Below are 27348 nucleotides of genomic sequence, written 5' to 3' on the forward strand. Positions count from 1 at the left end.
TTTTTTCAAATGGCAGGCACTGAACTTTATTCTTCGCCTTAGAAAATACCGGAATTGTTACTCATTTAACGTTACACATTTTACGCCTGTGAACCAAAGTCACGGAGGCGAGCAACTGTTGTAAAGAAGGACAAGATAGAAAGGACAAAAACTTTTTCTGAGCAAAGAAAGTTTTAAACTCCTGATCCAAATTCATAGTTTCCAGAGATTTACGTGAAATTAGATAAGATGTATTTTCAAGAAAAAAATAATTTTATTTTTAAGCTAATGTTTTGAATATTAAACATTAAATTGCTCTGCAGTAAAAGACAACGTAAAACTATTAGACTCATAATTTATGTATAATTTAATTGAGTAGCAAAAATCTTAATACAACTCATTTTTATTAACAGTAACGGCAGTCAATTTAATTTTTAATTGAGTAGCAAAAATCTTAATACAACTCATTTGTATTAACAATGACTGAAGTTTTACAGTCAATTTTTGATTTAGTAATTCAATATAGTATTCTAATATATATTTTTAAAGCCACTGTCATCTGTGCTGAGATATAGATAAATAGTCTTGAAGCCTCATTCGAGACTGTAAATCTTGGGCAACTTCAGAAATTCCTGCATTGATCTGGCGAATCTGTGGTTCAAACATATTCACTTCCTTATGTATTAAACCTAGAAAAGAAAAAAAAACTGTATATGTAACTATATAACTGTATATAGTTTTCAATAATTCAATTCTTCAAGTTAAACGCAGTTAGATAATTTAATTTGCTTTTTGAAAATCCATTTAATTCAGAAATGGTTTTTAAATTAACAAAATGTTAACATCAGAAAAAGAGATAACTTATTATTTCTTACAACATTTCGGGGTTATTTATTAGCATAGCACTAGTTTTCTGACTAGGAGGTTTTTTGTATATTTTAAATTAAGAAAGTTATGTTTCCTAGGGTGCATAAGTAGAGGGATGTAAATTTTTATTTGTGGAAAAACAATACACTTTAGACTTTGATTATTCACTATTTAAATTTTTTTTTAATTTATGTCTAATTATACTCTCATATCAAAAATTATATTTACATCAAGTTGCTCACGTTAAAAATGGTAAGTTTACAATTTGGTATTTTTCCAAATTTTAGGTAATTTATTTAATATTATCACACTTGTTTTCACTAATACAGCCGGCCAAAGACTCCCTGCGTAGTACATGGAAACTGGTGCACGTTAAATTTGTTGGGTCACAAAGTCCTCCCTTTGCCCATAACAAACTAGTGGTACTGAATTGAAGATTCGATCTCTGTTTCACATTATAAATCTTCTGATTACGATCTGTGGATGAATGAATGGGTCCGTCCTATAAACGGGTGTGGTAGAAGTCGAATTCTTGGGCATAGATGGCACCACTTGAAAACAAGAAAAATCGCACCCCTGACTTACTAGCTGATGACAACAAAAACAACAACTTGCTTTCACTGCAGCAATGCTGGATAAAAGCTACTCTTTTATTATGTCATTTTCTGAACTCCAATAGATTATAAGAAACAAAACTTATAACAATTTTCAACTAATTTATAACAATTAACATCAAATTTTCATGACTTCAGAATACTATTAATTAAAAAAAAATAGGGGAAAAGTTTAAAATTGTTAAGACTTGCCATGCATGGCCGTTCTATGATTATTTCATACCTAAAAATTATAAATCTGAAAAATAACTAGTCTTATAATTGTCAGTAACAGTAATTGGTCATTGAGATTATGTTAAATGATTCTAACACTATACAACAATTTGTTAAAAAAAAAAAAAAAACGTTTTGGTAAAACTTTTCCTCATTCAATTACATTTTTTTGCTCACACTCATAAAATTTGACTTTACAAATAAAAAAAAACCTAAAGTTTCTGATGAAAATTGCAAGGTATGGAAAAAATATGTCAAAATTTGAATTGAAATTTCCCTGGTGCACCATATGAAACCCTATATTTTTTTTTGAAATTATGGCAAAAAATTAAATCTTGTTATAAAATTCAACCATGGATGGAACCTGTCTTCACTCTGCTTGTCAGTATTTTCCTGTACCGGTTGTTGTCATCATTCTTATATCAAAATTTACTTTTGGTTCAATTAATATGTTCACTACTATACTTTCTCTGAACAAGAAAAAAAAATGGGAAAATTATCAAAAGATTTTTACATAATATTATATTAAGAAAACGTTTATGAAATAAAACCTTGAATTACTCTATAAAATATTTTATAAAAGTAAACAAAATTATACGTAGCTGATCAGTTAAAATAGTCAAAATTATTCAGAAACACAACTGGTAATGAAAAACAAATTTCATACATAACTTTATTTTCGAAATCACATAGCATGAATATTTTATAGATAAACATTTCATATGAAAATATAAGCTACTTAATACAGATAAGCGATTATTTGGCCATCGTCTAAGAAAATACAACAACGTATTCTAAGGCATAATTAGTAAAGTTTCTCTACAATGAAACCAAACTTACACACTCATTGCTTGAGCCATTATAAACACCCATAATATGAATTTTTCAGAATACTTGTCAAAATAAAGCAAAAGTATGCACATCAGGGTATCTCAAATCATTGTTCAAGAAAGGATAAAAACATAATATATTCAAAATTTAACAAATCACTATAATATGTGAAGAATGGTTAAAATGAAATGTTCTTATCTTTCACCTTTCTATTTTTTACTATAACTAAGCAAATCTTGACATTTTCAATCCCGACTTTTTTATTGGTCTAGTTTCGATAAGCTTTTTTTCTTAAATCATTGTATAATAATTTACCCATTGCTCCTAATATGCATATTTTACAACTACATTTTTGACAAGAATTAAAAAAAAAAAAAAAACATCCACTAAGGTCAGGGATTACAGAATACCATTTTTTTAAAAAATATTCAATAATTTAAACGAAATTATAATGAGCACTATCCAAAATTCTTTGGAGATAATAAATAAGATCATATAAAACAAAAAGATTATATTGAATTTTTGCAGTACAACTCACAAAATATTGAATTATTTTTGCAGTACTGAACTGTGTGATATTTAATCGAAGTACGTATAGCCAAAAGGCTAAAATAAAATTTAATTTTCATTAACTAAATTTAAAAAATATAATAATGTAGAAGGAAATATTAATATATAATTATATGCCTGCATAGTATTTAAATAGTTTGCATAATCAATTTTTAATGCAGTTCAGTAAACACTAAAATAGTTTTGCCACTATAAGTCAAAATGTATAGCATATAACTTAAGTACACACAACCAAGTAGTGAAATATCAAATTAAAATTTCATAAACTAAAAATTTAAAAAAAAAATATTTATTAATAAAATGAGCGATGCCTAAAAATATTTTATAAAACATTACAAAATTTTATAAAATATTGAAGGATAAGTTCCTAGTAAATGAAAACAAAAAATCATACCTCATCATATTCAATATTTTGTGTAGCTCATAAAAAAGTAAAACATTTTACAGTTATCAACAAAACTAAAAGAATACATTACAGAAAGCTAAAAATCAAGTTAAAATTTCATTAAATATGTGAATAAGGAAAAACCCTTTCTACAATTTAAAAAGCAATATAATAAACAAGGTTTATTAAGATAAAACCAGTACATAATTTCATGAAACTTGTGCAGCTTTACAGCAAACAACAAAAATCTGGGGTTAGACTGCAAAGTACATACAATACAACCAAAAAGGTGATTTTATTAAATAACCAACACTAACTATAAAAAAAGCAAAAACACATTTAAATACAAAGAAAAAATGATTAGTGGAAAAATATTAATAAAAGCAAATATTTTAAATAATTAACACAGTCATATTATCAATGACGATAATAGTTTTATAAGCAAAGGTAAATTTCTCAAAAATCAACAATCGTACAATGTCTTAAATTAAGAAAGAATTTATTTTTCAAAATTTTATTCTCATTCAAGCAATCTTCATTAACTTTCACATAATTATTGCACACACTTAACTACAACCATGGCCTAAGCATTGAAACTTAACATACTATGCTTAATCATGGTTATTAATTCAAATATATCCATTCTATCAACCTTCCACATGGACAAGACATGATATTTTAATTGAAGATTACTCACAAATGTTCATAAATTTTTCTTCTTATAATTGCACAATTCAAACTTCATTTAAAAATTTTCAATTCTATTCAAACAGAATACACATTCTAACTTAACAGGCTAAGACTAGCTAACCATAATTATAAACCAAAAAAATCTAATTAACCAATTTAGTCATACATTTATTCATAGATGATTTTATATTTTTCTATAATATCTCATAAAATACCCTCTTTTCTGAGCATTTGATTAATATAGTATGCTTGTATTTCATACTAGTATCATAAATATTGTAATAATATATTGCAGGCATCCAAACACTTTGTATTTTTTTTATTTATATAATTATAATAAAAAATAATACTTTAGAAAATTTCAAACACTATTTTTTTTAAATTTTAAACCTAACAATGATTTATTTACGTTGAGCTTATCATTGCTATCATCAGGAACAAAATGTTTTTGCAAATATATATTTATGCGGTGAGTATGCATTGCGAGATTTATTTCGCTAAATTAACGCAAAAAGAACTAAGCATTAATTTTAGGATTACATAACCTGTACATTCTAATTTAAGAAATACTTCAAATATGAAAATTGAATTTCAATTAAAACAATCCTTGTTTGAGAACAAGCATTAATGAATTATATTCTTTTCTAAATTTGAATTATTGAGAAGTTGTTAGCAATAAGAAATCAGTTACAATGGAGAAAGAATGATGGATTTTACAATAACACAGTATTTAATAAATATGAACAGTGGAAAACAAAATATAAAAAAGTTTTAAATTTAAGCCTTTGATGAACGATGGAAAATTACAGGACACATGTAGGCAGCATTAACAATAATTTCTGAAGTAACCTTTAAACATTTTGCACAAGCTTCTGCAGAGTACTAAATCTAAATTTAAAAATGTGCGCTTGAGATTATTCTAAGTTGGCAACACAATCGGACGGATACTGCATAAATAATGACACCTGAATAATTACGATTCATACAGATACTCAAAACTGACTGAAAGATAGTATATTAACTAATGTAATAAAATATTTAATTTGATATAAGCAATATAGCTTATTACCTAATAATCTTAAATTAGAATTTGAAGTATCAGTTTGTGATTAAAAAAAATTTAAAAAAACAATGACAAGACAATTTATAAGTATCAGTAACTATAACTTTTCAGATATGAGATGTAGAAGAAGGGCAAAAATAACATATTAATTTCCCCTTAATAAAATATAACTTTAATGTTATTAGATCTTAGAAAACTCAAGAAAATTACAAATAAAACAGGAAATAATCTAACTAATAAGAAATAACTATTTAAACACTAAACAAATAATTTAAATAAGTTAAGGTTCAAAATATTTTTAATTGATCAGAATTGATTTAAATAATCCAAAAATTGCCTAAGTGACACAATTTTGTGTGAGAAAAAATTATGCCAATAGCCCAAATAAGAATTCTGATCGGTCTGCGAAGCAGCACTTAAATATTTTACAGGTTAATTGAGTAAATCAGGTTGAGAAATACTATTTTGGAACTCTAGCTAAGCTTAAAAAAACAAAATTTTTGCTCAAGAATCGCAAAATTCAAATAGATATATTTTTAAAAACACTTACTATAAATACTTTTTAATAAAAAAAAATCAAAACATGTAGGTAATGACAACTACACACACAATAAAAGAATATGTTATGTCTCAATTTGGAATTTCTGGCACATTAACAATAATAAGCAAGATAGCTGGTTCTCCATAGCAGTATGTACTAATTGATAAATGACTGTAGTAAATTATAAGCTCGAAACACTAACAGGAAAAAGGCAGATGTGATTAAGATTTAAAAGCGACTGCGAGAAAAACAATTTTTATTATATCAACTTGCATCAATAAGACTATTATGATTGAATACTTTAAAACTAATTAATAAAATAATAATCTATTGCAATAGCATGAAACAAACAGTTAGATATCAGAACTTCTGGAGTGACTATGCCTGGAAAAATTTCGAAATTTTTTTGCAGTAGACCATCTTCCAATACAAAGCAAAAGAAATTCGTCCTTTCTGCTGTCATGAACTAATAAATCATGACAGAATTTTACATTTACAGTTATAAAAGATGCTTTACATTTATTTTAAAACTTTTTTTTTAATTTCACAATTAAATGAACAGAATTTTAAAAAAAAATATTCAGACAAAGGTAAAGAAAATGACAAAGTCCTGAACATAAACATAAAATTGTACCGAAAATATGAGGTATCTTTAGTATGAGTCTCATTATCTGGAAACATTTCAATATCAATTAATATTATTAAAATTTTTATTAAAAGTATTTACAAAAAGGATCAAATTTAAGATGGTTACATAAGGCACAGGCTAAGCAATTTCTATTGTGAAACTTTGAGTTCTATACTTTCATCTATAGGAAGAATCATATTACTTATTTTGACAAAACAGTTTACATAAGGCACAGGCTAAGCTATTTCTAATGTGTAACTTTTGAGTTCTATACTTTTAACTATAAGAAGAATCATAACACTTATAACAAAACAGATTCATTCAGCAAGAGCTAGAATTAATGTCATGGTCATGTTACTGTAAATGAAATTTATGTCTTTATATTTGGAGTATGAAAAAAAGACAAAAGTAATTTATAATTTCCATACATTTTGGCACAAGAAATAAGCAAATCTAAATCAATTTAAGAAGCTCGATAAAATTTCAGACTTAATTATACATATTTTTAAATAAAAATTATATTTGCTACTGTTTCAGATAAGTTATATTTTGCAAGGAGGGGTTTAAATAACACAATAAACAGAAGTTAGTAGTATCAAACACAATTCTAATGCTAGATAAATTCTACTGAATATATTAGATGAAATAAATAGTACATTAATTAAGATTTATATATTAAATTAGTTTAATTAAAGAGACATAGCAAAAAGTAGCAGTAATTTTTTTTTCACTATTGTTAGCACAAGTTTAGCAAATTTTTTTTTCAGATAACAACAATCATATAAAAAAATATAATATCAACTTTTAATTAAATGAATTTGTTTTTTCACTTTTCTATCAATTAAAAAAAAAGGGATTTATGACGAAATAACTTTTGTTATCTAGCTTGTTTTAGAAAGCGAACAAAAGAGGAAAAGTTAGGAAGACTTAACAACGTTTAAATTCAAAAACACAATTTGCTTTTTTAAATTTCAGTTTAATAAATGTTTGATTTAACTATAATAATTAAATACTTTATAACTGTTAGTGTCTAACTATATTTTATGCATATTTTACTTTTAATTATAAGCTTATCATTCGGAACCCCACAATTAATTGTACTTCTAAAACTATATTCATAAATTATAAAATTCTACAGATTTATTATATAAATTCTACAGATTTATTATTTAAATTCAAAAACACAATTTGCTTTTTTAAATTTCAGTTTAATAAATGCTTGATTTAACTATAATAATTAAATACTTTATAACTTTTAGTGTCTAACTATATTTTCTACATATTTTACTTTTAATTATAAGTTTATCATTCGAAACCCCACAATTAATTGCACTTCTAAAATTATATTCATAAATTATAAAATTCTACAGATATATAATATAAATTCAATAAAAAATAATAAGAAACTTTGTAATTGTTTTTTGAATAATTAAAACAAAAGCAGTGGTTGTAGCAAAAATAAGTTTATATTTTCTTATTATAGTTTTACTTTTTTTTCTTAATTATTTAGCATTTTTCACTTTTAAACTATATTACAATAGTGTTTGATCGGTTTAGAACCCTAATGCTCATGTCAATCCTAAATCCAATACTTACAATGTGTATATACTATAGAGTATTAACAGTATTATATTATAACGTGTAATAAGTTGTAAAACACAAGAAATTTATTTCAAGATAAATGTATGCATATTTAAAATATTGAATAAAGTAAATTCTGTTTTGTTTAAGAAACATAGACTTTAGATATTTCATGAAACAAAATTTACAACAGTTTATATTTTTGGAAATTTTTCAACAATATCTGAAGCTCATCTAAAAAGGCATGCACACGCAAGTCTGTTGGTCTTTGAATATGAGAGGTGACAAACACGCACAGATTTATTTTCTTATTAACAAATGTACAAAATCTGACATTGATCAATGATGATTAAAAGAGTAACTATCCATCAACAATAAGAGATCATTGCTTCATTCAATTATGGGAGGTTTAAATGTCTGAACCTCTTCATAAACAAGTCCTACAAGAAAAAGATAAAAGAAAAGAAAAAACAAAATCTCAGTAAAGGATAATTCCACGTTCAAATTGTTCAATGGTATAGCTCATTAAAAACATGCATAAAATGTATTTGATTCATAAGATATAGACTAAAAAAATACAAACAATTAAAATATGTTTATAAGAAATATTTTAATTCATATGATAAAATATCATATGACTTTAGAAATGACTTAATAAAGGGTATTAAATATATGTAAACAATAATTATTTCAGATAAAAAGTGAAATTTTAATCAAAAACTTCCTCATATAAAAAAAAAATGCATTTTCAATAATATTCCATATTTTTTTACAAAAACAAATAAAAAGAAATTTAATAATATATTGTTCACGAAATAAAAAATGGTCCACACAGAATAACTTTTGATTCAAGGATCAGATCAAGTTCTAGGACTCAATCTTAAAGTTTCGAGGCGGTGACATCAAATATGGTAATTAATTTGTGCAGACGATATTTTAAGTTACAAAATCAGACTCAGAAATGTACTCTCTCCGAGTAAACATACCTTTTTTTTGACAGATTCGATTTTCTGATTCCCGAATATGGGTTCCAGTAGTTTGGCTAGGAGAATGTTCCAAAGTTTGAGCCCCTTTATGTTAATTTTACTTTTTGCGTATTTCACCATATTTTGAGAACTTTTTATGCAAATCCCAAATATTTGTACGTAATTATTAAATTCATTTATCCAAAGATAATTTTATGCAAAATATAACTTTTCATAAATATTTATTATTTTATTTAATAATAGCCTAAAAAAAATTTTTATTGTAAGGTATAAAAGTTTTTACATCTAAATAATTCAATTTTAAATTTCCAAAGTACAGAATTAGCAAAATCATTAGAGTAGTTTCCGAGAAATCAAATTTTGAAAAAGTGGTATTTTTAAAATTCAATTTCACAGAAACTATTGATCAATTTTTTTTGTATTTTGTCATTTAATATTGGATTATTTAAAAGTTTAAAAAAGTTGTATTTTGCATTGAATTATCTGCAGATAAATGAATTTCATAATAGTGAGCGAAACTTTCCATAGAAAGTTCTTGAGACATGGTAAAATATACAAAAAGTAAAAACATTAAGGAGTCTAAACTTTGGATCACTCTATTGGAACCAAACTATTGGAACCATATTTCGCAGATTGCCGCTATCCCCTAAATTCCAGGCATCAAAAGTACAAATCTGTCCAAAAAAAAGTATCTTTGTTCAGAGAATGTACGTCTTTTTTGTCTGATTTTGTAACTTTAAGCATTGTTCACATGAATTAATTTACACATTTGAGGCTACCCCCTGGAACCATTAAGATTGAGACTTCAACATGAAGATCCAATCATTAGATCAAGTTATTTAAAGTAGTTCATTATTGTGCCAAAAACATTCAATAAAATTTAGGAGCAAATTAGAATATTCAATACTGGAATCTGATTAACTTAAAGCAATTAAATTCAGTTATTAGCAAAAAAATATAAGAAAACAATATGTAGATTGAAAAAAAAGTGTCTCATTCGAATGAGTAGTTATGTGAAACCTACTTTTTCTTCTCATTTTTGATCTTATCATAGAAATCACAATCTTTTTTTCCTTTTTTTTTCATACATGTGTGTTATGTATTAAATTATTCCGCAAAGTATAACAGCACTTTGTATAGGCTATAACAATCCCAACATTGAATTTCCTATCACGAACATGTTTACATGGATCATTTACATCACACGAGGGGAAATTATCGAATTTAAGACTATATGATAATAATTAACAGCAAGTTTAAACTTTGAATAAGAAAATTGGTGAATCATATCACCAATAAAGCAAAAGATTAGAAGCAGAAAATTTCATGAAAAACCTCATGCCTCTCTCCCAAGATTGAAGATTTTTCAAGAAGAGGAAATGCATAATAGACTGTACTATATACATACATCTTTTTTCAAAAAATGAAGTAATTTTTTTAATTCAAAATACTAGCAAACTTCTACTTTTAATTAACTATATGTCTGCTAATGACATAAATAAAAAGAAAAGAAAGAAAGCTGATCATATTAAAATAGTAACCATCATAAGAAAAACCAGTACACTTAAGTTAAGAATATAGTAAACCCGAACTTAAATTTATTTTTACTCTTTTTCTCTACAGAACAGAGGAAGACAAACAAAAGTAGTGAAAAACTTTAAACTGATGCTCAGTAAAAACTCATTATAATTTAATCTTACAGGCCATAAAACTTGTCCATTTCTTTATTTTTTAGGACAAATAATAGAAACTGGAGATTATTAAAAGTTAATCTTTACATGTAGGTAATCTAGAAAATAGAATTCATTTTCACATTTCTTCACAGAACAACTATATTCATTAGTTCAAGGGAGCATAATTATTTATGGTGAGTTATTGGCAAACAAGGAAAGTTATTTTTTTTTTAATGGCTGACTAAAGTATTGTTTATTTAATAACGGTTTAGCATATTAACTGAGGTATAAACTTTGGTTCAACTTGCTTCACAATAGGGACTTTTTTCTTCATAATTATAAGTAATGCCAGCATGCTGCAAGGAATTTCCAAGACGAATAATAGTAATCCTATTGACAACTGCAATAGTAGTTTGTGTATGACAAAGGTTAAAGAATAATATTTCATATAATTGAGTTTTGTTTGAATCAGTTTGTATTTGGTATGTAACATAGTAAATACAATTGTAAGAATATTTTTTCCTTCTTAAACTTTCAGATAATTTTTGATTTTGATAGCTTTTTTAAGTATATTTTGCATTACATATCTAAATTTTATACAGTTTCAAATAAAAATTGGGGAAGAAATTTATTAGAGATTGTCCAGTTCATTTCATAATATTTAAGGTAATTGTACAAAATATTATTGAATAATTATTACTTTAATAATGGGTTGAAAAATAAATTATTAAACTTCTTTTGAAAGAGCATCTAAATAGAATTGAGCAGAACATTATGAACCAGTATTAATCCTTTAAAAAGCAAGTTAAGCAATGATTGGGGATTACAATAAAGCTAAATTAAATACAAAATTGGTGCTTTTCTGACTGATAGCATAAACTTCATAAAAAAATTTTAAGTAATAAGGTGATACAAGTATATAGGTAACGTGGAATTAGCCTTAGATGAGTAAGAAAAAGTAAAAGACTTCAAACTTTAATTTGAAAGAAAAACATCAAACACAATCAAAAGGAAATTTCAATAATAAAACAACAGATATAAAGAAATACTACACAAAGCACACAATTCTAAAGCTACTACACAGTATGGATAACAAACAAGCATTGCAAAAAAGTAAGCACTTTTCTCTTATTTTTTAATTTATAGATCATTCACTCTTTAAGATTGCATAAATGAATTTTCCCCTATGCTTCACCTGAATATAAGTTGTTTTTAAAAATTCTAGCATATTTTCTAATGCTTAATTTATTCAACAATCACTAGCAACAATCATAAGAACTAATAAGATTCTCAATGCCTAAATTACTAGCAGTATTAACTTTGAAAACACTTTCAACATTTTAAGCATGATTTTTTATTAATATTTAATTTATTCATTAGGTGAAAATATTGGTATGTAATTATCAGAAATCACCATCTACATTTAAAAATGTTTTGCATAATTTTTCTTAATTTCACAAACAGCTATCGGAAACTTTCTGGTTCCAAATTTCTAATTATTTGTAAGCAGTCGATTGACTTGATAAACACACAAGTTAAAAGTGTCAGAAACATTTACAAATAATTCATTTTACAAAGGCATTTATCAAAACATAAATGAAGTTTTCATGAAAACAACACCCAAATAAATAATTCTAAACTAAAGCTATTGTGAATTGATAAGTAAATTACTAATATTTAGAGAAGATTTTAAGATGAGAAGAAATCTTATTGACAAGTATGAGTTTCATGCTTTGATCAATATTAACAAAACTATGTTTTTAACATCCAGAATAATAAGTTAAATTAAACATAAGTTTATATTTGAGGCATTAATGTATTTAACTACTGTTCTATGATTTCATGCTTCTTAAACCATTGAAATTCCTTGCTTTTTACCCTAAATAATCTTCTTTATTAAATACGTTTTTTACACATTTATTATAAAAATTAGATTAAACTTAATAAAATTTTAACTTTAAAAAAATTCTACTTACAAATTTTAAAAATATGATATCAAAACAATTATTAAATTTTCGCCAAGATTTTTTAAATTTCTAAATGCTTTTCAATGTTAGGTGACAAAATGTAATGCTAGTATCAAAAATTTCATAAAACATCACAGAGTAAAATTCCTATTGTATTACATGTAACTAGAATTAGTATTATTCGTGTAATAGGCAATATTTCTTTAAAAAAAATATCTATGCTGAAGAAACATAACAAAAGAGTAAAGGTTAATTAATTCCCATTGAACACCAGTCAAAGAAAGAAAATAATTAAAGTAAAGAATATTTGAGTGAGAGGCCAATAACATTTTTGTTCTGACTCGCATTTTCAAGGGATCAAAACAGTCTTTTATAAACCTTTTCCTTTCAGTTCAGACAATGCTAGGAGTGACCAGTCTGACATCAACAATTCAGCGAAAAGATAAAGAACATTGTTCTGATGAATTTATCTAACTTTTTAGCTTCTGCTTACAATTTTAAGATTAACATTTAAGTTTAATTGTGAAATGCTCTATTCATGTATGATACATTTGTCAATTAAACAAATTATTTGAGATCTTAACCACTTTTCTGAAGTTTAATAAAGATATTTACTTTAAAAAGAGAGGAATTTTTTCCCAATTTAAATTTTATCACAATAAATCATGCTTTGCCTTATAAAATACATTTTTTTTTAAATCGAACCACTATTCTAATATTTATTAATTTTCATGATAAATATTTAATTTCATACTTGTTCCAAGGGTAATTTAAATTTAACATAATATACATTCAACATCAGTAACTTTGAATTAAATATGACAACTAATAAACACACATAACATTGGTAAAAAAAAAATTTTTAAGTTCACTAATATGTTAATATAAGATCTAATCAATTGAAAAAATAATTAAAAAATTTATTTTTCGTAAAAAATAAATAAAAAAAATACTTACTCCTCCACTCTGCAACTTCAAAATCTTTGTCTTCAAAAGATTCATCATAAGGCTCTGCAATCGGCTCATCTGATGGATCAGCATATTGCGTTAGATAGGGATGGGCTAAAGCTTCTGTGGCTGTTGGTCTTTTATCCGCATCTAGTTCCAACATTCTTTCCAAAAGATTAATTGCTGAAAGTACAATTAATTATTGTATTTTGCATAAACAAATGGTTTTATGATTAACCATAAGTTTTAGAGTTCAATAAATATTAAAAGTGTACTGAGAACATAGATTGATCAAAATGAAACTTTATTAAGTTCAAATAGACTAAATAACCTTAATCACTTAGTAAGTTGACCACATTGGGATATTATTAGGCATAATTATGTGAGCAAAATAATTTTTTGTATACGCTTTAAACAATTCATCCTTTTCTATTATTGAAGTTCTTAGGTAGTAAGAGATTCAGTAAGAGATTTTTTTTCTCAATTAATAAGTCTATTTATAACACAAAATAAATTTCACAGTGTTGCTGTTGTTGTAATATAAAATATTCCACTAACACATTTTCTTATGCACAAATATTTTGGGAAATATACTATTTATAGTTCATGACACAGCAAAATATGAATAATTAATTGTTCCTCAAAGTAAAGAAATTTAACAGTATAAAATTTATGGAACAAACAATAATTCTATCGGGTAATGAATCGTATTCTCAAAGCTAAATTGGTTATTCCTTAACATAGACAAATGTAATTTAACAATTAACCATTACCAATACAACAGAGGCTCAATATTTTGATTTTTAGCTGTTCGAGTTTCCCATAAATCCAAGTTAGTGGTCTTGCTCCTAAAAAATTACCAATGCACACACAATGCATTTAAGGATTACTAACACTGGTTTAACAATGATTACTATAACTGAACGTTGAAAAACGAAATTATAGTTAGTGTTCACGTAATTAATGAAGACAATTTGCCTCTGTTTAGCCCGTTAAAAAAAAATTCAAGGTTGCAAAAACACTGACGTGACTGTGGTAGGCAAGTGGCTATATAGTGATAAACAACTAGCATTTACAAATGTGGCTACTGTAGTAAGGATGCAAGAAGGCAGTAAAAGGGAGAATTCAGCAGATTCAACACTACGAATGAGTCATACCAAGGGACTCGCAGCCAAGGCAAATCCAGCAGACAATATGCTAATCTGACAATGGCACAATATTGATGCATGAAGCAGTGTGTTGAAACAAACAATTATTTTAATGTACAATGATAGATTTGATGCAGTAATATAATGAATGAATATAACTTAGAGTAATACAGTTAATGTACCCTAATCGTCTAATGTAAGTAAATTTTCTTAAAATATATTTTTATAAAATATATTTTTATAAAATATATTTTCTTAAAATATATATTAATATATTTTTCAATTAAATACTGAAATTTAAAAATTGCTTTGTTTCCATTTATTTAAATATTTATTATATTTCATGTTTTTGATAATTCAGATTTTCGAAAGTTCAATGCATGCTCGGTCCCGTTCAATTCTAATTATCGAGACACTATTGCATTTGGATTGAAATATAAAAGAAACATGTAAGAATAATGTAAGAGAAAACTTTTTTAAAAAATGACCCATCCACTTCTATTTGTTGACCACCTGTCAAAAGTAATGCATCCTAAGTGGTCAAGTTATACAGGATGCACTGTGCAAGACACACAAAGAAAATGCTTTCACACTAAATTTTAACTTGCTAATCCTTCAAAAACATAAATAAATACATATTATGAGAATAATGTTGAGATATGACCATGATTTTAACAACAGAACTTAATTATGAGGGCAAAATAATAATGCTGCTGGTTGACTATTATGGATTCTAAAAATCAAACTTACCATCAGGGTGAGCACCAGCAAAAACATCCTTGAAATTTCTTTTTTTCATGACAGGCAATGAGCGTATATAATTTCTTGCCTAAAAGTAAAAAACTCTCATAAATTTTAATCATGAATTAAAATAAATTTGTTTTTTTGATGTAAAAATATTTATTAAAAAACAATATGAAAAATCAATTCGAAACAAAATATATTTCTTTTTAATGCAAGCTAAGTATTTACAAATAATATTGGGGATAAGATATTGTCAGGTGTAGATATTCAAATAATCAATACTAAATAACTACTTGGTGAAGAGAAATTATTAATTACCATTAAATACCATAAATTATATTAATTGCCATTAAATTAATTACCATCTATGAAATAATACAATTGTTATGCTTAAAAAATTTAGAAAATCATTAAAACAAAGTTTACCCAAAAAAGTTTTTATAAAGCTCTAAAAAGCTATTATAATTTTATTTTATTTTATTTTTTTTTTTTAAAAAAAAGTATTGGAACTGTTGCATTAAAAAAATCTACATTAGAGTAAAAAGAAATATTTAAATAATGTAAACTTTTTTGTTGTTATTGTAGCTTTTTTAACAAAATATTATGTTTTACCTGGCTATTATTCTACACCGAATAGATTATTTTCTTGTATGCATTACAAAAAATTAAATGCTTTACATACCCTGATATGTAACGAAACTAAAAAAAAAAAAAAAAACTACGTGGTTAAAAAAATACATACCTCTTCACTGTTTATTTTATTTAGGAACTCTTCATCTGGTTTACCACACAAAACCATAATGCGTGTTAACTGATCAATATCTATTGCAACGTTAAGATTATGACATAAAATAAGGAAGCAACTAATAAGACATCAAAACATTCCTACAATAAAAGCATTTTACCAGACTCATACAAATTTTTAATCATGCAATATTCATTCATGCTCCATAACATTTTGCCATCAACAATAATGAGTTCAAACAACACAGATCAAACAAACTAACAGTTTAGTTTTTAAAAAAATTGTTGCGAGTTTAAGTGCAATGAATTATTTTTTATTCAACATTTTATATAACTCCACAAAAAAAAAAAATTATTAAAGTGCTAAAAATTGTGCCTAATATTTTATTTCCATAAAAAAAAATTAACAGTATTTTAAAATTCTTTTTTAAATGAGAAAAATAACTCTTATTATCTTTCAGGTTTTAATAAAACCCTTAAGCACAGACTGAAAGAAGGTAACAAAATTTATAAATCTAAAGATCAAAAGTGTACTGTTGTTCTCTACCAAAATGTTTTAAATGAATGTTTGGAAATTCATAACAAAAATTGTTAGGAACCATGCAAAGCCTTAGTATCAAAACAAACTTTCCATGCAAAATTGACTACTTTATTATTATTCATGGTAAAACAAAAAAAAATCTGTTGCCTTTAAAAAAAAGAATTTTTTTTTCAGATCACATAAAATCTTTAAAAAAAATTATTCACACTAAATTTTTTTTCCACAACATGTAGCATTATTAATTAACAAAAAAAGGTTTACTTTGCATTTTTTTTGGTCAAAAGTTTAACTTAATAGACATAAAAATTTACCAAAACTTAGACCTTATTTAAAACAAATGGATGCAGAGAAAGAAATATAAAGAGAAATTTTAACTATTTAATACACACACAAAGTAATTATCACTGATATGTAAAGTTAAATAAAAAATTGCAAGACAAATGTGTAAATTCAAAATACACACAATTTACAAAGGAAAATAATTAATCATGAATCACAATAGAGTGATTAATTATGAATGTCTAAATTTCATAATTAATCACTTGTTGATGATAATTTGCCTGAAATTAATTACTGTTAACCACCTTAGATTTTTTGAATTATGACTTAAGCAAATTACTACGAAAATAGAAGGAAATAAGAATGCCAGAAGAGAAAGGAAAATATTTAATAAAAAGAAATTAGTTTTCAGCAGTACATTTTTACCATAAATAATCATAAAATTTCTTTTTTTTTATATTTTTTTTTACAGAAGACGGGGACAGTTCACTTAGATTAACAGTACGTGCAAGCAAATTAGGAGTTGTGAAATACCTCTTCACTCATTATTTTCAAAAGAAGATAGTCATCAGGAGTCCCAACAATGGACATTATATGAATCAACTGATCAATGTCTGACACAATTAAGGAAAGTCTTTGTCAAGCTCATTTCACACAAGAGAAATCAAAGGGAATTAATAGAAGGGAAAAATTGTTTAATTAAAAGGTGAAGATTGCAAAACGAAAAAAATAATACGATTGATAAATACATATTTAACTTTTAAAGGATACGATCAGTTCCAGGAAAAAGAGTTTTTGATGTTAAAAGTTCCGCCATAATACAACCAACAGACCAGATATCAACTAAAAAAAATTTATTCTATTTTAAAACAAACTGGGAAATATCACAAAATTATAATTAATATTTGAATGGGTGGAAAAAAAATAAGCTGATAAAAATGAAGCTCGGTTAGATGAAGGTAGAAAATATAGTTAATATTTGTACATTGCAAGAAAATATGAATAGTTTAACAATTCCAAAAAACATTGTGAATCAATTTCAAGAACTGTATCAATATTTTAAAAGTATAAGTAAGTAAAGTTTTTAATTATGAGCAATTTAAATTTAGCCTTAATTGAAACATTTCTACACACATTTTTTTAATAAAAAATAATAAAAAATGAAAAAAAAAAAAACATGCTGACAAACAAACATTAAAGAATAACAAGTAAGAAAACTAAATTAAAGAATAACAAGTAAGAAAACAATTATAATTGCAAACAGAAGCGATTTTATACAAAGATTAAAACATCAAAAACATTAGAAAATATTTTCTTTTGTAATAAATTTAAAACATCAAAAACATTAGAAAATATTTTCTCTTGTAATAAATTTAAAACATCTAAAAAAAAGTAGAATTAACAAAATTATGTTGCAGAGATTAATTAATTGCAGATATTATGTTGCAGTAAAGAAAATGAAATAATTTGATTGAATGGAGAATTTGGCAACAAGTGTTAATTGGTAGGATCCGAAAGAATCAGGTTCAGGGCTATGTGCTGCTGTGATTAAATAGTATAAAAATATACCTGTTTGATTATAATGCATCCAGTTCAACATTATTTCTGGTGCTCTGTACCACCTAGTAGCAACATAGCCAGTCATCTCAACTTCTGCATGACGGGCAAGTCCAAAATCCAATATCTAAATAATTATACAAACAGCATTTAAAAATAAATCAATTTAATAAATACATTAATACTGCTATGTGATTAAAATAAAATAAACGTACCTTTAACTCACAATCTTCATTCACAGCAATATTGCTTGGTTTTAAATCCTAAAAAAATTAAGACACAAATAAATATATAGTCAGACACTTTGTTAAAACATTACTACAAATAAATATATAAGTGATTAAATATTTACTATGAAAAAAAACTAAAGGTAAAGAAAATATATCAGAAATTTAACCAATGGAAGGAAAGAAATATTTATATATGTAAACTAAACTAAGCGGAAGACAGCCCATAGAGGGCCAAGGCCTACTGCGCCCATCTCAGTTTTCTTGACCTTTGGGATCTGGGGTGCAGGAGCAGAAGTTTCTGTTAGGTGGTCAGTCGAACGTGAAACCCCCAGTGTTTAGTTCCCAAGCATGCTTGGTACTCATTTATCGACCCACTGAAGGGATGAAAGGCTGAATTTATATATGTATGTACATATTATTTGTGATTGACCATTACCCTTGAACCACTATCTACTTCCTGATTCAACGGCGACGCCTGAGAGCTTGGAAGTCCCGAAATCTATTTTTCATTGACTAACTATTTCTTTAAAACTAATGTTATTCAGTTTTTATCCTGTAATGCTATGTGTAGGCAGCTCCCTGCTATTGTTGTTGCTATTATACTTTTTTTTACTTTATTAAATTTGTTAAGTTTAATTGTTAAGTTAATTATTCTCTTTTTCCCTCCTTTGCTCGACAAACCACTATATATATAGAGATATATAATTTATTTAAATTAATATTTTTTTAAAAAAGTCAGCTTATTTAAAATATTACAAATCTGTGTTAAAATAAATCAAAATTATCAGGAAAAAATGATAAAGTATGAAAGTAAAAATATTTTTCTTCTGGTAATGTAAGTAAAAATATGTTTATAAATTTTTTTTTTGTTGACAGCACAGAGATGGGTTCCTGGGAATAAACTGGAATCACATCGTAATAATATATGTGAAATTGTATTTTAAAAAAAATTGCAATTCATAATCTTTAAACAAATTTTCTTTCAAAAAAAAAGAGAAAAAAATACGTGAAAAAATATACTTACTCTGTGAATTATGCCTGCTGAATGGATATACTAAAAAAAAAACAAAGTGATGTTTTAGTTTTATTTATACATTCTTAGTTTAAACATTGAATGGGATAAAATAAAACATTTCATTAACTCAAACACAAAAATAAAAATTGAAACTAATAAAATGCGTACAACATACTTTTAAACCTCTCAATATTTGATAAACAAGAAACTGGACATGATCATTGCTTAACCTCTGGGTTTTAATAATGTTATTGAGATCAGCTCCCATCAAATGAGTAACTAAGTAACTAGAGAGAAAAAAATTAACAGTTTCATTTCAATTATAAAAAATATATAATTATTTTATTGAATGTCAACAATAGTGCTATCAATAATAAAGAAATATCATGCAATGGAATTATTAGCAAAGCAACAAAAAAAATAATTCATAAAATTGGACAAATAAATTTTAGGTCGTAAATTTTAAAACATGAAAATATCAAATTGTCAAATATTATTTAAACTTAATTTAACAATTAGACAAATTTAGTAGATGCAATTAGAAAAACAAATTCAAATCATAACAAACCTAAATTAATTTTCATTTAGTAACTGTTCACAAGTAATGTATCAGTCATTTCCAGCTTTAAAATAAAACTTTTATAGGAAAAAAAGTTAAATCTAAGGCAAAACATAATTTTTAAATTGAAATTCAATAAAAAATTGACATGGTTAAAAAAATTTCCAGGATTTTTGAATGTCAGATTGTAACATATTATTGTAATAACAGTAAGAGTGTTTAACTAAGATTTCTAACTACTGTTACAAATAAAAATATGACTAATTTAGTTAATAAGACAAACTAATAAAACTTCAACAGTAATACTTGATAAAGTTTATATTTGAAGATGTAAAAAGAAACTTTTAATTCTTGTAATCAGGTTACTTTAAGTATTATCTAGTAAGAATATTTGAACAACTTGTTTTACTCTTAAGTTCATGGCATTTTTCAGGTAATTTACATTCATTCAAAATATATAGGTAAAACATATCAGAAGAAAAATTAATACCCTATGCATGCATAGTTTCTCATAAATTAAGAAAAGTCCTTTGCCTGTTTATAATTGACAATCTTTACCATTGGTGGTATGAGACAAATACCTTTGTTTCTAAGTTGACACTATCTCCTTTGATTCTTCTATATTAAAGTAAATTGAAAAAAAAAAATTTTTCTTTTTTGAATTTCGGAATGCTTTAGTGTGGAAAAGTTGCTAACTGCATTGCAAATAAAAACAGCATAATTTTTTTTAAAAAAAAATCCGTAACAATATCTTTTATTTGTGCAGCGAACCATTAAACAAGTATAAAAAACTAAAGCATGATTATTTCAAAAGTTTTAACCATCGTAAAATTTTCTTTTGAAAAAGGTGTGATTTTTTTTTAGAGTGTTCATTAAATTTAACTATGGTGTGCGAACAAAAGGTATTAATTGATTTTAAAAATTTTATGCCAATTATATAGGTAACTTTTTTGTGCTAACACATTCCAAAATTCGACTTTTTTTTTTGACCCACTCGATTCTATATATATATGCTTATAATTGTGTTTTCCTTAGTTTTTAAGACCTTTGCCAGTAAGTTTTATTAAAATCTTATCCCCAAATTTTTTCTTCTAAAAATTGCCCCATACCTTCTGGCTTATCCTTCTAAAAATTCAGAAATAAGGACTCTTTTAATATTAGGTAGATTAATTCGATATCAGACCATACATTTTTTTGTTATCAGGTATATTATCAGTTATAAGGATATGGTGAAAAATATTTAGCCTTAGTTTAAGTTTTTACAGGTAGTAAATTAATAGAAAAGATAGAATTTTTCATATTTATATTATCAAGTATTTTTAAGCATACAAATTGCATTTTTGAGCAAAATGTTATTTAATTTTTTATTTAATAAATACTATAAAAATCACCTTTTAATACAATTTTGTTTAATATAATGATTTTTATGATGGCACAGATTTTCCTCCTTATACTACTTTCAAAGGAGAAATTGGTTTGCTGCATAAAAATGCAACTATCTTATAAAGTTAGAATTTCAGGATCAGAAAGGTTTTTAAAAAGAGAAATATAAGTTTTAAAAGATATATGCTGAAATTTCAGATAGTTTTTATTTTGGTATTCAGTTAGTTAGTATTTAGTAGTTAGTAGTTAGTATTCAGTAGTTAGTATTTCGATAATATGCAGTAAATATACAAAGAAAGAAACATCTAAAATTATACATACACATCTTGAAAATCATCTAATGTTGTGGATGGAGTAAAAACATCTAATAAACCTATAACCTATTAAAAAAAATGAAATAAATTTTCTACAAAAAAAATCTATTCATTCAACATGATTATAATTTAAACAGCAGTTGGGAATTTTTATTCTATATTTTAAAAAGTTATCTTAATTTGTACCTCAACAGATTAAAATTATTTTCTCTCCATATTTCAGGGATGAGATTAGCCAAAAGGTAAAAAAGCTGAATTTCCACGATAGTAAATTTTACGCAAGCGCAACCCTTTAATAATAAATTCCAGACAGTTTAAGGTAATTTATGTGTTGACATACAATTGTGTACTAATCTATTATTATATAAATGATTACATTGATACTTACCATTTAGTGAAAATAAAAATTACCAATTGAAAAAATAAAGCTGGAAATTATATTTTTCCTCAGTTCACATAAGAGACAATTAATTATTACTTGAAAAACTACCTGGTTTAGCAAATTAAAACTACTGAGAATATACATAAATATTTCATTTCTTTTAATAAATAAATACTGTTATGTGATTTATAGCAAATATATCAGCAATATTACTTTTTAAATTATATTGGAAAAAAAAAACTTTAACAATGGACCGAATAATTATGTTCATATTATAGTCTAATTTAACTAGAGCCCTCTGAAACATAGCAATAACAGTGAAGTAGAAATATATATTAACTCCTTAACATACAAAAATTGCTATTTTAGTTTGAAAAATTACATGACAATCAGCAGCTGTTTACATAATTGTTTTTTATTTGATAAGAATTTTGCATTTTATAGCATTAACAACAATTATAAATAAAATTTTGATGATGAGTTAATTAACTCTTTTTCCAAAAATATAAAAAAAATTTAATTAAATCTTTTTATAAGTGATTGCTTTTGTTTGCTATATCTTTTATGTTTGCTATATTTAGTCGTTAGTCCATCTTCAAACATCTTGTGACAAATCCTATTTTTTCTTATTTGCAAACACAGAATGTAAGTTTTGAATATATTCCCTTCCAGTTTCTCTGATGTTGTAACACTTACATATACTAATAATCGTCGTTAGAAAAACAGTCACCTTTATAGTAACTAATTTTAAAAATAAATTTACTTCTTACAAGAATCGCGATAGTTGATCTTAAATTTGCGTGAATATGAATAACAATTATGCATTTTGAAATCACATGAATGTGAAACTAGATATACAATTTTGAAAATGAGAAAATACAAACTGGGATATAGAATTTTTAAAACGTGTAAATACAAATCATGATAATCACAAAGCTATGTAGTTTAAATTTTCTGTTTCTCTTTGAAAATCGGTGAATTTTGTGAAAAAACGGAATACTTATAAAAAAAAAAGTGAAATTTTTAGAAAATCTGAATTTTTGATAAAAAAAAAAGCTGAAATTCAAGAGATAAAAGTGAAAAAGAGGAAATCAGCTAAAAAGCGGATCATCCCTGATATTTGTGACAACATGATACCAATAATTGTTTAATACAAAGGGTTATAGAGTAAATGCTGCAATACTGAAAAGTGTATACAAAAATCTTTGAAAATAAATTATTAATTTATGGTGCATTAGATAAAGACACCAGTTGCAACTTTTAAGAGCAACACTATTTTATTAAAATCTATGTATAGAAATTATACCAATCCTTTAATGTGAAAGTTTTTTTTAATCCTTTAACTGTCAAGTTATTTCAATGATTTAGGTACATAAATTGCTAATTTTTTTATTGCATAAATCAAATGTTTAGAACAAAATAAAACATACTTAGTAGTTAAAAATAGATATTTTGAATTGCGCGCATAAAAATTTTAAGGCTTTGTAGCCACTGCATATTTGTTTGGGGCAGCTACCACTTAGTGTGGCTGCTTGCTTCAAGTGGAGAATTATTTTCTAAAAATTGAAAAAAAAATTTTACTTAGCATCTTTCTAATTACTTATCATCTTTTCAAAGAATTAGAAATCAATCTCTCCAGTTCTTCAATTGTAATTCTTGTAATTTAACTTTGCTTATAATTCAATAAGAGAAATTTTTATTGAATATTTATATCAATTTTATGAATAATAGATTATTTTATTGAATATTTATATTAATTTTATTGATACTTGCAGTAAATTAAGTTCTTTTTAAGAAAAAAATAATAGATTAATAAATTGAAAACATAGGCTTTGCTCTCATTATAAATTTAGAATACAACATATAAAGTAAAGCAATGGTTGAATAAAAACTTACATTTTCATGATTCATATGTTTTAATAGTCTTAGCTCTCTATATGTTCTTTTTGCATGAATCTTGGATTGAAATGGTCGGGCCAGCTTTTTAATTGCAACCTTAAAATTGCGTTGAGTATCTAAAGATGAACTAAAATAAAATAAAAAATTGTAATTAAAAATAAATGAAAAAGAGTTTTATGGATACATGAAATAAATTTAAAATTATAACGTATTATTAACATATTTACTGTCTGAAAAAGAAATTTATACAAAAGGTAAAATTTATAGGAAAAAAAATTATTTCATGCAAAATTGAATAAAGCTGAAAGATTTCATCCCACATAGACATTGGACCAAAACATCCTGCAACACAGCATAACAGTGTAATGGCCATTGACAAAAAAATAAATAAATAATAAATAGAATTAAATATTTATGGAGAACAAAAAGATTAATTATTGAAGACTAAAACAAAAATGATTCATGAATTAGAAAAGAAGATAGGAAAATGAAATAAGTTGGTTTTTTCAACTGTGTAATAGAACTCTTTAAAGAGATAGGACTAAATTTTTTTTAAAGAAATTGCAAGATCTTGGAATTTTATACATACCGTGAGCTCATTCTAAAAGTTTGCCTTTCTGTATAAAGAAATAAGTGAAAAATTTAAAGAAAGCAATTTTATCTATATAAATAAAAAACTATTGTAAATTAAAAATTCAAACAAAATTTATTTGTAGCATTCAAAAAAAGTTTTGCACTGTTTGTTTGTTTAAAGATTTTTCTAGCTAAGTTACAATTGCAGTGTAGCAAAGTAGAAAAGAAACTTAAGTTCATTTTTCTGGAAAAAAAATGTTTTTTTTGTTCCTTAAGTTAAAAAAAAAGGTGTTTTGATTAGATTTAATGCAAAAATCAGTTTCTGGCATTTACAGAGAGTGATAACAAAACACATTAAGAAAAAGATAACTGATTATAAAACAAATAAGATAAGCAACACTTCATCTCCATTCTAATTCAGAAGAATTTCTTACCACATTACCAAAGACTTTTTTCACACATTTAAAAATACTTATTATCAAAAGGAAATATTTATCTAACTAGATGAAGCAAATACTTCTAACTTGATTAACAACATGGCTAGCAAGTAATTAGAACTCCTAAACCAGAATGTCTCTTCAATGTAAATCCAGATTAAATTGAAGATACATAAACAACAATCAAACATGACTTACAATATATACACAAGAAATAGTGAAACATGTTACTCTCTTAATAAAATTATAAATAATGCTTTAGAGTAAGAAGTGAATAAAAGTGAGTGTTCACAGTAAGAAAATAAGAGCGAAGATAAAAAAAAAAAAAAAAAAACATTTGGAAGAAATATGGAATATTTTCATTTAAATATACTTGAAATATGCACTCTAACAAAAACATAGAGATACTTTTTTATGATGCTTCCATAACGATACGCCAACTACAATTGGAAGAGTGCCAACGCAGTTATATGCTACCAAAAAAAAATGCAGTTTATGAAAAAAAGGTTGCAAGTTTTACAGTTCAAGTTGGTCCCTTTCTCTGCCACTGTTTTAGAGTTTTTTTGTGTGACATGGCCTGGGTATCGCATAAATTTAGTTACTTTTACAGAGCAGATATTGATACCGGAAATCTTCCCACTTTTTTAGCACAGACATTATAAGATAAGAGATTATTGATTGCACTGTAATTTAAAGTTTCTTAAAAAATCAAGTATGAACCAGGGAATATTTCCGTATCCTGATCTAGGCCAATATAATTGCCAAGTCTTGATGACTTCTAGGCAGTGCCTGTAAAACACTAAAAAAAGGCAAATCACAAAAGTGAACAAACTCAAAAGGTAACTTGTAGCCACCCCTGAGCAAGCCTCTACGTGTTTTATTTTTGAAGTTTGTATATTTAAAATCCTTTTAACATCTAGGCGATTGTAGGTGACGTGACAGACAGCACAAAAGAAATATCGCCCATTCACCGAATAACTTTATTGCAAATTAGAAATAGGTCAGTTCAAATTCAGTAAACTGAGGAATATTTTATAAAATGTTATTCCTATTCTTTATTTAAATGGACAAAAACCCTATATAATAAAGAGTTTCGTCGAAAGAAAAAATCAATATTTGAAGGCAAGGGAGATGATGCTGTTGGTGCTCAAAGAATGATATTCCTTTGTTTTTAGTGTGTTCTTTGTTATAAAGTTTATTACAGCTTAATCTTTTATTCATCAATCTCAACACTTCACCAATCTCATGCATCTGCAGAATCAAACACTTTTGCCATAAAGCAAAACTTTTTTGTTCTCAAACTTACAGGTCAACACAGCATTTTCATTTAATTTCTTTCATTTTCTCTATTTGAAAGATTGAATTTAAAATCAGATTTGATGAGCTATAAGCAAAAATTATAGACCGTGTCCTTGATATTTATTTCTCACATACTTAACCTTATAGTTTATACTTGTCTGACACAAACAATATTCTGAATACTTGAATCGTAGTTTTATTACCTTATGTAACGATAGTTAAGATACATTTCTCATTAACATTTTTGTTATATTAAATGCAGTTATCTAATACCAAATAATTAGCATATAAAATCATATAAAACATGCATTTTCACAAAAGTAATTATAAAATTCTTTAAGATAAGGTAAGACACTAACCATACTTGACCGTAAGCTCCTGACCCCACAGGTGCAAGGTTTTGATACCTTTCAGGCACCTCCCATATAGTTTTGTTCAGTTCAACTTTAATAAATCCAGATTTCATCATCAAAAGAGTATAATAGACTTTGATATGAATTCGCACTTAAGGCATGAAACTTGTCAAGGTCTAATGAAGAAAAAGTGCGACTTTCAATTGGGGGCAAATTATTCAAATACAAACTAATAACATTTTACGATCAGCTCAACATAAATAATAATAAAACAAAAACTAACTTCTACTTTTTGGTTTCGAACCAATGCCAGATTAAGATTCGTAATGTTTGAAATTATCAATGTAAGTTACAA

General features: G+C 25.6%; 1 protein-coding gene across 4 annotated transcripts; it reads right to left on the reverse strand.

The window, feature by feature from the left end:
* Nucleotides 1-322: 322 nt before the first annotated feature.
* On the reverse strand, nt 323-27293 carry LOC107449390 (mitogen-activated protein kinase 14). Of its 4 annotated transcripts, none has more exons than XM_016064900.4 (12): nt 27000-27293; nt 24329-24458; nt 22058-22116; nt 19970-20081; nt 19804-19833; nt 18765-18812; nt 18562-18676; nt 17764-17835; nt 16171-16250; nt 15435-15513; nt 13546-13719; nt 323-668 (listed from the first exon to the last, which is right to left on the reverse strand). In XM_016064900.4, the coding sequence occupies exons 1-12, from the start codon at nt 27107-27109 to the stop codon at nt 535-537; spliced, it is 1143 nt and encodes a 380-aa protein (XP_015920386.1). In that variant the 5' UTR covers nt 27110-27293; the 3' UTR covers nt 323-534. The 4 variants fall into 4 exon arrangements, with proteins under 4 accessions (XP_015920386.1, XP_015920387.1, XP_015920388.1 ...); XM_016064901.4 differs by lacking the exon at nt 16171-16250 and adding an exon at nt 17527-17606 and having other exon boundaries at nt 27000-27287; XM_016064902.3 differs by lacking the exon at nt 323-668 and adding an exon at nt 2322-8402 and having other exon boundaries at nt 27000-27290.
* Between the last annotated feature and the right edge of the window lie 55 nt (nt 27294-27348).

This window comes from Parasteatoda tepidariorum, chromosome 1 (assembly GCF_043381705.1).
Source record: "Parasteatoda tepidariorum isolate YZ-2023 chromosome 1, CAS_Ptep_4.0, whole genome shotgun sequence".
Lineage (NCBI taxonomy): Eukaryota > Metazoa > Arthropoda > Arachnida > Araneae > Theridiidae > Parasteatoda > Parasteatoda tepidariorum.

Bases quoted from the DNA above. Each gene is read 5' to 3' on its own strand.
- LOC107449390 (XM_016064900.4), bottom strand. From the start codon at position 27,109: ATGATGAAATCTGGATTTATTAAAGTTGAACTGAACAAAACTATATGG. The intron at 20,082-22,057 runs GTATGTATAATT...TTTTCTCTCTAG, and splicing joins TTAGATGATTTTCAAGATGT to TTACTTAGTTACTCATTTGA. The intron at 19,834-19,969 runs GTATGTTGTACG...TTTTTTTTTTAG, and splicing joins AAATATTGAGAGGTTTAAAA to TATATCCATTCAGCAGGCAT.